This window comes from Neofelis nebulosa, chromosome X, assembly GCF_028018385.1.
Source record: "Neofelis nebulosa isolate mNeoNeb1 chromosome X, mNeoNeb1.pri, whole genome shotgun sequence".
Lineage (NCBI taxonomy): Eukaryota > Metazoa > Chordata > Mammalia > Carnivora > Felidae > Neofelis > Neofelis nebulosa.
In genome coordinates this window covers 83,451,828-83,466,169 of record NC_080800.1, presented here as the reverse complement: position 1 = coordinate 83,466,169, position 14,342 = coordinate 83,451,828, and the positions used below count along the sequence as shown (strand labels likewise).

Genomic DNA, 14,342 nt, shown 5'->3' with positions numbered 1-14,342 from the left:
CACGGAAGAGGGTAGGAAGGGCAGAGAAGTGGTACATGCTACATGGACTGGCAGGAGGGAGCTGGGGCCGTGGAGGGGCAGCCCACCCGGCAAGGTGGAATCCCTGAGTCTGGCTTGAAAAAGTGGAAGGGCTGGACTGCATGAGTTATGACAGCAAGCGGGACTTAATATCTGGATTAGTCAACAGCTCTATTCGGAGAGTGGGAGGGCGAGAGGACACTGGGGGGGAGAGGAACACAGAGCTCAGCTCGGCGGGGAACAAAGGCACTGAACAGTGCCATCTCCCTCTCCTGTCCACAGGGGAAATTCCAAAGGAACCAGTTCCCTTCACCTAACTTGCTTGCACCATGCAAAAACCAAATGCTGTGCTTCTGTGGATCCATCCCTCCAAAGGGTTTACCTCCTTCCTGGTGCTGCAGGGCCACTCCCGCAGGGGACCACCAATGGCAAAGCGAGCTAAGCCTGCCCCTCCTGTCCCTGTGCACCTTTCGGATCCACCCCGGCTAATACACCAATCAAAGTCACCCCACAAGCCTGGCAGTGTGCAAGTAGCCCATTCAGGGGCCACAGCACTCTACAGTGAGTCCTGCCCCTGGGAGATGGGAAGATAAGGTACACACCAGTCTGACAGTTGCCCCAGTGGTGGGCTAGGGACAGACATCAGGCCTGACTGTGGCTCTGCCCACCAACACAAGTTAATCCAGACAGCACAGGGGAAGAGCCCTGCAGTTCCCCGCCACACCAGGGAATATCAAAAATGACAAAACAGAAGAATTCTCCTCAAAAGAAACTCCAGGAAGTAGAGAAAGCTAACGAATTTATCAAAAATATTTAAGCAATATAATGGAACAAGGATTTAGAATAACAGTAAAAAAAATTAGTCACTGGGCTTGAAAAAATGTATAGAGGACAGCAGAGAATCTATTGCTACAGAGATGAAGGGACTAAGGAATAATCATGAGGAGATAAAAAATGTTATAAATGAGGTTCCAAATAAAATGGAGGCAACCACAGCTCAGATTAAAGAGGCAGAGGAGAGAATAGGTGAATTAGAAGATAAAACTATGGAAAAAGACGAAGGTGAGAAAAAGAGAGATAAAAGTATCCAGGAATATGAGGGGAGAATTAGAGAACCAAGTGATGCAATCAAATGGAACAATATCCATATAATAGGAATTCCAGAAGGGGAAGAGAAAGAGAAAGGGGCTGAAAGTGTAACTGAAAAAATCATAACTGAGAACTTCCCTGATATGGGGAAGGAAACAGTATTGAAATCCAATAGGCACAGAGAACTGCCTTCAGATGTAACTTGAATCGATCTTCTGCATGACATATCATAGCGAAACTGGCAAAATACAAGGATAAAGAGAAAATTATGAAAGCAGCGAGGGATAAACATGTTCTAACATATAAACGGAGAAACATAAGACTAGTGGAAGACCTATCTACTGAAACTTGGCAGGCCAGAAAGGAACGGCAGGAAATCTTCAATGTGATGAACAGAAAAAATATACAGCCAAGAATTCTTTATCCAACAAGTCTGTCATTCAGAATAGAAGGAGAGATAAAGGTCTTCCCAAACAAACAAAAACTGAAGGAATTCATCACCACTAAACCAGCCCTACAAGACATACTAAGGGGCATTCTGTGAGTGAAATGTTGGAAAGACCACAAAGTACCAGAGACATCATTACAAGCATGAAACCTACAGACATCACAATGACTCTAAACCCATATCTTTCCATAATAACACTGAATGTAAATGGACTAAATGCCCCAACCAAAAGACATAGGATTTCAGAAGGGATAAAAAAACAAGACCCATCTATTTGCTGTTTACAAGAGACTCAATATAGACCTGAGGACACCTTTAGATTGAGAGTGAGGGGATGGAGAACTATTTATCATGCTACTGGAAGTCACAAGAAAGCTGGAGTAGCCATACTTATATCAGGCAAACCAGACTTTAAATTAAAGGCTGTACATAAAAAGAGATGAAGAAGGGCATCATATAATAATTACAGTGTCTATCCATCAAGAAGAGCTAACAATTATAAATGTCTATGCACCAAATACGGAAGCCCCCAAATATATAAAACAATCACAAACATAAGCAACCATATTGAAAAGAATGTGGTAATTGCAGGGGACGTTGATACCCACTTACAACAATGGATAGATCATCTACACATGGTCAATACAGAAACAAGGGCCCTGAATGACACATTGGATCAGATGGACTTGACAGATATACTTAGAATTCTGCATCCCAAAGCAACAGAATATACTGTCTTCTCCAGTGTACATGGAACATTCTCCAAGATAAATCACATACTGGGTCACAAAACAGCCCTTCATAAGTAGAAAAGAATTGATATCATACCATGCATACTTTCAGACCACAATGCTATGAAGCTTGAAATCAACCACAGGAAAAAGTCTGGAAAACCTCCAAAAGCATAGAGGTTAAAGAAAACCCTACTAAAGAATGAGTGGGTCAACCAGGCAATTAGAGAAGAAATTAAAAATTATATGGCAACAAACGAAAATGAAAATACAACAATCCAAATGCTTTGGGATGCAGCGAAGGCAGTCCTGAGAGGAAAATACATTGCAATCCAGGCCTATCTCAAGAAACAAAAAAATCCCAAATACAAAATCTAACAGCACACCTAAAGGAAATAGAAGCAGAACAGCAAAGACAGCCTAAATCCAGCAGAAGAAGAGAAATAATAAAGATCAGAGCAGAAATAAACAATATAGAATAAAAAAAAAACTGTAGAGCAGATCAACGAAACCAAGAGTTGGTTTTTTGAAAAAAGAAACAAAATTGACAAACCTCTAGCCAGGCTTCTCAAAAAGAAAAGGGAGATGACCCAAATAGATAAAATCATGAATGAAAATGGAATTATTACAACGAATCCCTCAGAGATACAAGCAATTATCAGCGAATACTATGAAAAATTATATGCCAACAATCTGGACAACCTGGAAGAAATGGACAAATTCCTAAACACCCACACACTTCCAAAACTCAAACAGGAGGAAATAGAAAGCTTGAACAGACCCATAACCAGCGAAGAAATTGAATCAGTCATCAAATATCTCCCAACAAATAAGAGTCCAGGACCAGATGGCTTTCCAGGGGAGTTCTACCAGATGTTTAAAGCAGAGATAATACCTATCCTTCTCAAGCTATTCCAAGAAATAGAAAGGGAAGGAAAACTTCCAGACTCATTCTATGAAGCCAGTATTACTTTGATTCCTAAACCAGACAGAGACCCAGTAAAAAAAGAGAACTACAGGCCAATATCCCTGATGAATATGGATGCAAAAATTCTCAATAAGATACTAGCAAATCGAATTCAACAGCATATAGAAAGAATTATTCACCATGATCAAGTAGGATTCATTCCTGGGATGCAGGGCTGGTTCAACATTCGCAAATCAATCAATGTGATACATGACATTAATAAAAGAAAAGATAAGAACCATATGATCCTGTCAATCGATGCAGAAAAGGCCTTTGACAAAATTCAGCAACCTATCTTAATAAAAACCCTCGAGAAAGTCGGGATAGAAGGAACATACTTAAAGATCATAAAAGCCATTTATGAAAAGCCCACAGCTAACATTATCCTCAATGGGGAAAAACTGACAGCTTTTTCCCTGAGATCAGGAACCCGACAGGGATGTCCACTCTCACTGCTGTTGTTTAACACTGGGTTGGAGATTCTAGCATCAGCAATCAGACAACAAAAGGAAATCAAAGGCATCAAAATTGGCAAAGATGAAGTCAAGCTTTCACTTTTTGCAGATGACATGATACTATACATGGAAAATCCGATAGACTCCACCAAAAGTCTGCTAGAACTGGTACATGAATTCAGCAAAGTTGTAGGATACAAAATCAGTGTACAGAAATCAGTTGCATTCTTATACACTAATAATGAAGCAACAGGAAGACAAATAAAGAAACTGATCCAATTCACAATTGCACCAAGAAGCATAAAATACCTAGGAATAAACCTGACCAAAGATGTAAAAGATCTGTATGGTGAAAACTATAGAGAGCTTATGAAGGAAATTGAAGAAGATACAAAGAAATGGAAAAACATTCCGTACTCATGGATTGGAAGAATAAATATTGTTAAAATGTCAATACTACCCAAAGCTATCTACACATTCAATGCAATCCCATTCAATATTGCAGCAACATTCTTCTCAAAGCTGGAACAAGTAATCCTAAAATTCATATGGAACCACAAAAAGCCCCAAATAGCCAAAGTAATTTTGAAGAAGAAGACCAAAGCAGGAGGCATCAGAATCCCAGACTTTAGCCTCTACTACAAAGTTGTAATCATCAAGACCGCATGGTATTGGCACAAAAGCAGACACATAGACCAATGGATTAGAATAAAAACCCCAGAATTAGACCCACAAAAGTATGGCCAACTAATCTTTGACAAAGGAAGAAAGAATATCCAATGGAAAAAAAGACAGTCTCTTCAACAAATGGTGCTGGGAGAACTGGACAGCAACATGCAGAAGAATGAAACTAGACCACTTTCTTACACCATTCACAAAAGCAAACTCAAAATGGATAAAGGAACTGAATGTGAGACAGGAAACCATCAAAACCCTAGAGGAGAAAGCAGGAAAAAAACCTCTTTGATCTCAGCTGCAACAACTTCTTGCTTGACATATCCCCAAAGGCAAGGGGATTAAAAACAAAAATGAACTATTGGGACCTCATGAAGATGCAAAGCTTCTGCACTGCAAAGGAAACAATCAAGAAAACTAAAAGGCAACCAACAGAATGGGAGAAGATATTTGCAAATGACATATCGGACAAAGGGCTAGTATTCAAAATGTATAAAGAGCTCACCAAACTCGACACCCAAAAAACAAATAATCCAGTGAAGAAATGGGCAGAAAACATAAATAGACACTTCTCTAAAGAAGACTTCCAGATGTCTAACAGGCACAAAAAAGATGCTCAACGTCGCTTCTCATCAGGGAAGTACAAATCAAATCCACACTCAGATACTACCTCACACCAGAGTGGCTAAAATGAACAAATCAGGAGACTATTAATGCTGACGAAGATTTGGAGAAATGAAAACCCTCTTGCACTGTTGGTGGGAATGCAAACTGATGCAGCTGCTCTGGAAAACAGTGTGGAGGTTCTTCAAAAAATTAAAAATAGATCTATCCTAGACCTAGCAATAGCACTGCTAGGAATTTACCCAAAGGATACAGGTAGTGCTGATGCATAGGGACACTTGTACCCCAATGTTTATAGCAGCACTTTCAACAATAGCCAATTCATGGAAAGAGCCTAAACATCCATCAACTGATCAATGGATAAAGAAATTGTGGTTATATACACAATGGAATACTACGTGGCAATGAGAAAGAATTCAATATGGCCTTTTGCAGCAATGTGGATGGAACTGGAGAGTGTGATGCTAAGTGAAATAAGTCATACAGGAAAGACAGATACCATATGTTTTCACTCTTATGTGGATCCTGAGAAACTTAACATAAGATCATGGGGGAGGTGAAGGAAAAAAAAAAAGTTAGAGAGGAAGGGAGCCGAAACATAAGAGACTCTTAAAAACTGAGATCAGAGGCGCCTGGGTGGCTCAGTCGGTTGAGCGTCCGACTTTGGCTCAGGTCATGATCTCACAATTTTGTGGGTTGGAGCCCGCATCAGACTCTGTGCTGGCTGCTTGCTCAGAGCCTGGAGCCTGCTTCAGATTCTGTGTCGCCTTCTCTCTCTGCCCCTCCCCCGCTCACACTTTGTCTCACTTTGTTTCTCAAAAATAAATAAATGTAAAAAAATTAAAAAAAAACTGAGAACAAACTGAGGGTTGATGGGGGGGTCGGAGGGAGGAGAGGGTGGGTGATGGGTATTGAGGAGGGCACCTTTTGGGATGAGCACTGGGTGTTATATGGAAACCAATTTGACAATAAATTTCATATTTAAAAAATAAATTAATTAAATTAAAAAAATGAATCTTAATTGAAAAGGAAAAAAAATTCTTGCAGGCTTAAAAATAGATCATTGACTGATTCTAAAACTTATATGAAAATTCAGGGGACCTAGAATATTGAAAGCAATTTTAACAGAGAAGAACAAGGTTGCAGGACTTTCCCTACCTAATTTCAAGACTTACTATAAGGCTACAGCAATCAAGAGAATTTGATATTGGTGAAAAGATAGACATAGTCATTAGTAAAGCAGAATAGAAAGTACAAAAATACAGCTACATATGTATAAGTACTTGATTTTTGACAAAGATAAAAAGGCTATAGGATAGAGAAAGGAAAGTCTTCTCAACAAATGGTGTTGTATTAGTCAGATATCAATATGGGAAAAATGAACACTAAGGTTTACTTCGTATTCACACAAAAATTAACTTAAGATGGTTCATAAAACCAAATGAAAAGCCTAAAAAATATAAAACTATTGGAGTAAAATAGAAAAGAAAGTCTTTATAACCTTGGATTAAGCAGCACATTATTTAAATAGAACACAATTATAAAAGGAAAAATTGATTAAATGGACATCATAAAAATTTAAAAGCTTTGGTCTTTGAAAGAAACAATTAAGTAACTGAAAAGGCAAACCAAGACTGAGAGAAAAATTTACAACATATATATCAAAGAAACTGAATACAGAATTTATAAAGAAATCTTGCAATTCAGCAGTAAGAGGATGGACAACCAAATTTAAAAATTAGCAAAATATTTGAACAATATTTTTTCACCAAAGAAGCTAGATGAATGACTAATGAGTACATGAAAAGATGCTGAACATCGCTAGTCATCAGAGAAATAAAAATTAAAGCTATAAGATACTATACACCCTTTAGAATGGTTAAAATTTCCAACAAAGACATGAAAATATGCTCAACATCTCTCATCATCAGGGAAATACAAATCAAAACCACAATGAAATATCACCTAACACCCATCAGAATGGCTAAAATCAAAACACAAGAAAGAACAGGTGGTGGTAAGGACGTGGAGAAAGAGGAAACCTCCTGCACTGCCAGTGGGAATGCAAACTGGTGCAGCCACTCTGTAAAATAGTTATGGAAGCTCCTCCAAAATTTAAAAATAGAACTACTTTGTGAGCCAGCTATTACAGTACTAGGTATTTACCCAAAGAATACAAAAATACTATTCAAAGGGATACATGCACCCCAATGTGTATATCACCATTATCTACAATAGCCAAACTATGGAAGGAGTCCAAATGTGCATCAAGTGATAAATGGATAAAGAAGAAGTGGTATATATGTACAATGGAATATTAGTCATAAAAAAGAATGAAATCTTGCCATTTGAAACAATGTGGATGGAGCTAGAGAGTATTAAGCTAAGGAAATCAAGTCAGTCAAAGACAAATACCATATTACTTCACTCATATGTGGAATTTAAGAAAGAAAACAAACGAGCAAAAGTAAAGAAAAGAGAGAGAGAGGCAAACCAAGAAAGAGACTCTTAACTATAGAGAACAAACTGATAGTTACCAGAGGGGAGAGAGGTGGTGGGATGGGTTAAATAGGTGATGGGGATTACGGAGTGCACTTGTTGTGATGAGCACCTGGTGTTGTATGGAAATGTTCAATCACTATATTGTACAGCTTGAAACTAATATTACACTGTATGTTAACTACCTGGAATTTAAATAAAAACTTTTAAAAATTAAAAGTATTAACAAAAAAACCCTAACCACACTGAGTAATGATAAGGATGAGGAAAGTTGGCACTCTAATACTCTACTCATGGGAATGTAAAATGGTGAAACCACCTTGGAAAACAGTTTGGTAATTTCTTTCTTAAAAATTAAACTTAAAACTTCTATATAATGTTGCCATTTCATTCCTAGGTGTATACCCAAGAAAAATGAAAACATGTTTACACAAAAATATGTGCATGCATATTCATATCAGCTTTATTTGTAACAGCCAACAACTAGACATTATCTAAGTGCCCATCAACAGATGAAGGGATAAACATTCACCATATCATGAAATATCACTCAGCAGTAGAAAATAATATGTTATTATTGCATGCAAAATCATTATATTGACTAAATGAGGTCAGACAAAAATTAAAAAAAAGTATATGCTCTGTGATTAACTTTATATAAAAAATACTGCAAAAATCAAAATATAGTGACAGAAAGCAGACCAGAGTTTGCTTGAGGATGGAGGTGGAAGTGGGGGTAGACTACAAATGGGAAGAAAAAGACTTTTGGAGGTGATGTAAGTGCTTGCTATTTTCATTGTGGTTATGGTTTCATAGGCTTACATATATGTAACACAGATCAAATTGCATATTTAGGTACTTTCTGAACTTTAGTTATACCTTAATAAAGCTAACATAATTACTTACATGTAGATACAGACTGAGTAGAAGTGATAACTTGTTTTGTGTTTTCTTCTCGTGATATTTCGTTTGTTTTTACTTTTTTTCGTTATAAGTTCAATTTTTTCCTTGCTAGCCTCTTTAAAGACTCCCTCAATGATATCTCAATTTTCTGTAATTTGAAGGTGACAGCATATGCTTCTGAAAGGCTCTACTCAGAGATATCTCCTTTTCCTTTTTAATTACTTAGCTTCTATCCTAAGCCCTGTTTCAAAATCTATAAAAATATACACATGTTCCTCAAGAAACTAAACATGAATATATAAATGACTGATAGGGATGAATGCCTTAGTCCTTTTTGTTGTTCCTAGTTGATTCACTTTACTTTGGTTTTCATATTTCTTTCATTTTCTTACTGGCCTCTTTAGGGACATTCCCCAATGACATATTTCAATCATCACCTTAAAAAGTCAGAATGTACTGCCCACCAAGATTGACCCTCCCATGGGATGTATAAGTTAATGGAAGTGTTCGCTACAGCTACTTAGTGCTCCTTCAATTGCCTTGTTGCTCAGTAAATTTTACTATTTCTCCTTTTATTTTTTTTCCAGGAAGTTCTGTTCTCACTCTTTCACCCTTGCTGAAACACTCAGGAAAGTGTACTTCCTTGTTTATCTTCAATCATGCTCTGATTATGATCTTTGAACTTTGCTGCTTCTAGAAAGATCTATGCTCATACTACCTTGGGGGTGGGCTCCTGGATGGCTCAGTCAGTTAAGTGTCTGACTTCAGCTCATGTCACGATCTCATGGTTTATGAGTTCGAGCCCTGCATTGGGCTCTGTAATGACAGCTCAGAGCCTGGACCCTGCTTTGGATTCTGTGTCTCCCTCTCTCTCTGCTCCTCCCCTGCTCACACACTCTCTCTCTCAAAAATAAATAAACATTAAAAAAAAAGAAATACATTTTTAAGGCTACAATATTTCCTACAAGTAAAACTAAAACTAGTTTCTTAAAATAATTTTTTAAAGTTTATTTATTTATTTTGAGGGGGGAGGGGCAGAGAGAGAGCACAAGAGAATCCCAAACAGGCCCCACACTGTCAGCACAGAGCCTGATGCAGAGCTGGATCCCACAAACCATGAAATCATGACCTGAGCTGAAATCAAGAGTCAGATGCTTAACCAACTGGGCTACTCATGTGGCTCTCAAAAATAATTCTTTTTTTAAAAGTTTATTTATGTATTTTGAATGAGAGAGACAGAAAGAGAGAGAGAGAGAGCAAGTGGAGGAGGGCCAGAGAGAGAGGAAGAGAAAGATAATACCAAGCATGCTCCACACTGCTAGCACAGAGCCTAATGTGGGGCTTGAACCCACAAACCATGAGATCATGACCTGAGTTGAAGTCGGATACTAAACCAACTGAGCCATCCAGACACCCCTCAAAAAAATTATTAATGCTACTGGATGATGGACTATGATGTTTTTTGTTCTTTTTTTTTAAAAAAAAATTAAGTTTATTTACTTTGAGAGAGAGAAAGGGAGCACAAGCAAGCAGGGGAGGGGTAGAGAGAGAGGGAGGGGCAGATAGAGAGGGAGAGAAACCCAGGCAGGCTCTACGATGTCAGCCTGCAGCTCAACACAGGGCTTGGTCTCAAAAAACATGAGATCACGACCTAAGCCGAAATCAAATCTGATGCTTAAACAACTGAGTCACCTAGGCACTCCCTAATTTGTTTTTTAAAATGATTGTTGTGAGCCACAAAACTGATTTCAATAGCCATAATGGGTGGCTATTATCACCGTGAAGAAGACTGGGTTGTCAGGTCTTTAAAATTTCTTTCTCTTCTTTCATAAAATTTAAAGCATCTACATTGAAAATATACAAAAATATTAAAGATACCCTCAATCTCACTGAGTCTCCCTGAGACCTTCCTTAGCTTGTTATCAGTTACAAAAGTTAAATATTCTGTATCTCCATATAACAGTCTTAGAGAAAATGGCCCAAGCCAGTTATACAGCAGTGGGTAGCCTTGGTTCTGAACATCTCTGAACACCAGTACCCTCATCTGCCATTATCCCTACCACTCTTATACCATTCTATTTTAAGGCCCTGTACTTTTCCTTTTTAAGGCCCTGTACTTTTCCTTTTTAATGTTTTTGTCCATCAAATTCAGGTGATATTCATCCTGTTATTTTACTTTATTTTTCACACTTAATAATACAGCACACACATATGTACTTAGATATATACATACATATATATGTGTATATATATGTATATGTGTGTATATGTGTGTGTGTGTGTGTGTGTGTATATATATATATATATATATATATATATATATACATGGCCTCAGTGTACATTAGATTTACGAGGAAAGTGTGTTAAAAAAATGAAGATTCTGGGGGCGCCTGGGTGGCTCAGTCAATTAAGCGTCGGATTCTTGATTTTGGCTCAGGTCAACATCTCATGGTTCGTGAGATCTAGCCCTGCATCAAGCTCAGCACTGACAGCATGGAACCTGCTTAAGATTCTCTTTCTCCCTCTCTGCCCTCCCCTGCTCACACACTTACATGGTCTCTCTCTCTCTCAAAATAAATAAAATAAAACTCAAAAACAAATGGAGATTGTGGCATGCCCATCTGTGAGTCTGGAGAATAGCAGCCAGATGTTCTACATTAAAAAGGTTAAAAATCTCCCCTGGGATGCCTGGGTGGCTCAGTCGGTTGAGCATCCAACTTCAGCTCAGGTCACATGATCTCAGTTTGTGAGTTCCAGCCCCGCATTGGGCTTTGGATCTTCTGTCCCCCTCTCTCTCTGCCCCTCCCCCACTCTCTCTCCTTCTCACAAATAAATAAATAAATAAATAAAATATTAAAAAAGTGCTCCCCTCCCCAGGTGTTTTTATGCAGGTGGTGGACTCACTCTGAAAAACAGTAGGGCATACATTCTTAAACTAATATCAGATGTTATGAATATGGTCCTTCCTTACTCATTGGATGGTAACAACAACAAAAAGTCAAAGACAGTTGTGGTTTTGAGTCTAGGCAGCTAGGTGAGGACAGATAGTAGCAAAAAATAAAGACGAGGGTGAAAAAGGAAGATTGCTTTTTAAACTGATTTATTCATTTCATATTATGAAGAGTAGTTTTTCCTAAACCTGGGTGAAACTGCCCTACTGGACAGAAAGTTTTACACTGAGACAAAACAATATTTAATTACAAACTGCTAAGTGGAAACCAACAGGTTTACCTAAAAAGTAAATCACAAAACTACAAGCTTGTAGAGGAGAGGCCACATTATTAGCCGCAGGGAAAACCTTAGAATTCAAGGTATAAGGCAAAAGTCATAATGATTTTCAGGTTCAGGAGTTTGGAAGTGCTTATGATGCCTCATTTGCTGGTCCTTAGTTTTTCTCCTGATTTCCATCATCTGCCCTATGAACTTTTCCACATCATCTCCCACTTCATTATGATCAATATGCCTGTTGGGTATGGCCCATCGAAAATTAGGGACAAGTCGTCTCATTCGCCCCAGCCTGACATTTCGTCCATGCTTCTGGCCTTCACCTCCTCTCGAATTGTGCGCTTCCTCACCATTCTGTAGAAGGCCTTGTTCTCCATTTTCCTGCTGGGCGTTTTCCATGTTGAGATTTTTCACCGTTTGTTTCTCTTTGGACGCCATTGCTCCTAGGAGATAAGAGACCAGAAAAAGGAATATTTTCTTGGGATGAGCAGCACCGAGGACAGAGGCCCTTACTACGCCTGTTCCAAAATTCAGAGCCTTGGATACCAAAGTCTTTTTAAAATTTTACTTTCCCACCATAGAGGCTCCCTACGCTTTGGGGCAGGTCCCCAGTCTGAGCCTTACCCCCTCCCGGTCGCTCCTCTCCGAAAGCCCACCATTCTCCCAGCCGATCCGTCTCCATGCCTCTGCAGGCACCAAGATGGAGAGGGGCTGATTGGTGGGAGGAATTTGGAGTCTCAGGGCTTTCCACACGTTACCCCCACCCGCCTCCCCACTGTCCCCCGCAACGACCTGGGCCTATCCTTGCAGTCTCCTCCTCCCGATTCTCGCCCCCAGTGAGCCGCCAGGACACCTACACCCGCACACCTGCAGAGGGCAGGGGTGGGGGAGCGGGGACTGCTGCAACTCGGTGCTCGGCGCCAACCCGACGCCACCCAGCCTCTCCTGGGCCCCCCGAGACCCCACGGCCGTCCCACCCCTACCCCCACTCCCCGGACGCCCCATCCCCCGCGCTGACTACCATTTTCTACACCAAGAAGGACGGGGGCGGGGCCTGAGTGCGAGAGGCAGGTGTTTGAGAAGGGTCATCGCCTCATGGCGGTCCAACCCTCCGCCCTACCATTTTCTGCGGCCAAATGCGGGCCACAGCTTGGCGTGAGGGCTGCGGTTCTTTCCCAGTTCCGCTCCCGGGCAGCTGGGACCCGAGGAGGCCTCCGCGGGCCGCGTGGGCTCTCGCACACCGGCCCAGGGGACTCTCCCCCTCCTCCGGGTCCCTTACCTGCTCCCCCTCCAACTCCTACTCTTTGGGGCTTCCCCTGGCACCCACGCTCTCAGGGCCACGAGGAGCAGGTACCGAGAAGGGAGAGAGCGCCGGCCCAGTTTGACGCTAGAGCTAGGCGCTCGAGTCACCGTTGGAGGGTCACGTGAGGCCTTCGTCACCGCGAGCGGCACCGCCCCCATCCCGTGCCCACTGCTGCCCGCGAGGTGGTGCAGAACTGGTTGGCCTGCGCATCTCCTCTCTGCTGCATCGTCCTTCTGAGCAGCACCAGGCTGGGCTCTGTGACTCTACCCTCTTTGTATATTCCTTGGCTTTTCTCTGCCTGCCGGGGAAGGGCAGTATCTTCTTAGGGGCCTGTTGGCCATTTCCTGTCCTCCTCTGGGAACTTGCTTCTTCCTCTCCTTTGCTCCCAGGATACATCCCTCCCCACGTCGGGTTTAGTCGCAAAAGTTAAGGGGGGTGCAGAAAACTTGAGTAGTGAAGATAATCACATTTTAATTCAATGTCTTAAAAAACAAAATTTATGCAAGAACATCTATGAGCAAGATGTCGCACCTACCCTGCTCCCAGCCTGTGGTCCTCCTTGCTACCAATGCCCACCATTTTCTCTATACTAAAATGTTGGGGGTGGGGGTCAGGAAAGGAGATGTTATTTTTTCTAATTCTTCTTAATACTTTTTTCCTCCCTTTTCGACTAGAATGTCATTCTCTTTATAGTTTACCTTAACTTTATTCTAACTTTTGTTATGAAAAAATTTAAAACATATGCAAAAATAAAATAGTAGAATGAAAGCCACTGTACTCATCACATAGCTCCAACGGTTAACTCATTGCCAATGTTACTTCATGTGTATCCTTACCCACTTCCTACTCTTAGAAATTATTTTTGAAGCAAATGTCGGTCATAATATCATTTTGTGCATAAGTATTTCAAAGTACATGTCTATAAGGACTCTTATATGTATTTACGTATGTATATAATTTATGTATAACATATCATATGTATATTTATACCACAATACCATTTTCCCACCTAACAATGAATAATTCCTGAATACTGTTTTATGTCCAATCCGTGTTCAAGTTTTCAATTCTGTTATAGTTTTTTAACAGTTTGTTTGGACTAGGGTCCAAATAAGACTGAATGCTGCTTTCGAGATACTCTTTTTGTCTTTGGCTTTGACAGTTTGACTATGTTGTGTCTTGGTAAGTGTATTCTGTAAGTTCATCTCTGATATTGAACCTTTTAATTGAATTTTTAATTTCAGCTACTGTAATTTTCAGCTCCAGAATTTTTGTTGGTTCCTTTTAATAATTTCTTCCTGTTTATTCATGTTCCCCATTTGACAAGATATTAATTTCCTGGTTTATTGTAGTTCTTTTTCTGTGGTTTCCTTTAGCTCTTTGAGCATATTAAATTCAGTTGACT

At 40.1% G+C, this 14,342-nt stretch overlaps 1 protein-coding gene across 2 annotated transcripts; it reads right to left on the bottom strand.

Moving 5' to 3' along the window:
- Nucleotides 1–11,544: 11,544 nt before the first annotated feature.
- On the bottom strand, nucleotides 11,545–13,047 carry BEX4 (brain expressed X-linked 4). Of its 2 annotated transcripts, none has more exons than XM_058712947.1 (2): nucleotides 12,914–13,047; nucleotides 11,545–12,077 (listed from the first exon to the last, which is right to left on the bottom strand). In XM_058712947.1, exon 2 carries the CDS (start codon nucleotides 12,070–12,072, stop codon nucleotides 11,716–11,718), a length of 357 nt encoding a protein of 118 aa, XP_058568930.1. In that variant the 5' UTR covers nucleotides 12,073–12,077; nucleotides 12,914–13,047; the 3' UTR covers nucleotides 11,545–11,715. The 2 variants fall into 2 exon arrangements, with proteins under 2 accessions (XP_058568930.1, XP_058568931.1); XM_058712948.1 differs by lacking the exon at nucleotides 12,914–13,047 and adding an exon at nucleotides 12,427–12,473.
- Between the last annotated feature and the right edge of the window lie 1,295 nt (nucleotides 13,048–14,342).

Bases quoted from the DNA above. Each gene is read 5' to 3' on its own strand.
- BEX4 (XM_058712947.1), bottom strand. From the start codon at position 12,072: ATGGCGTCCAAAGAGAAACAAACGGTGAAAAATCTCAACATGGAAAAC.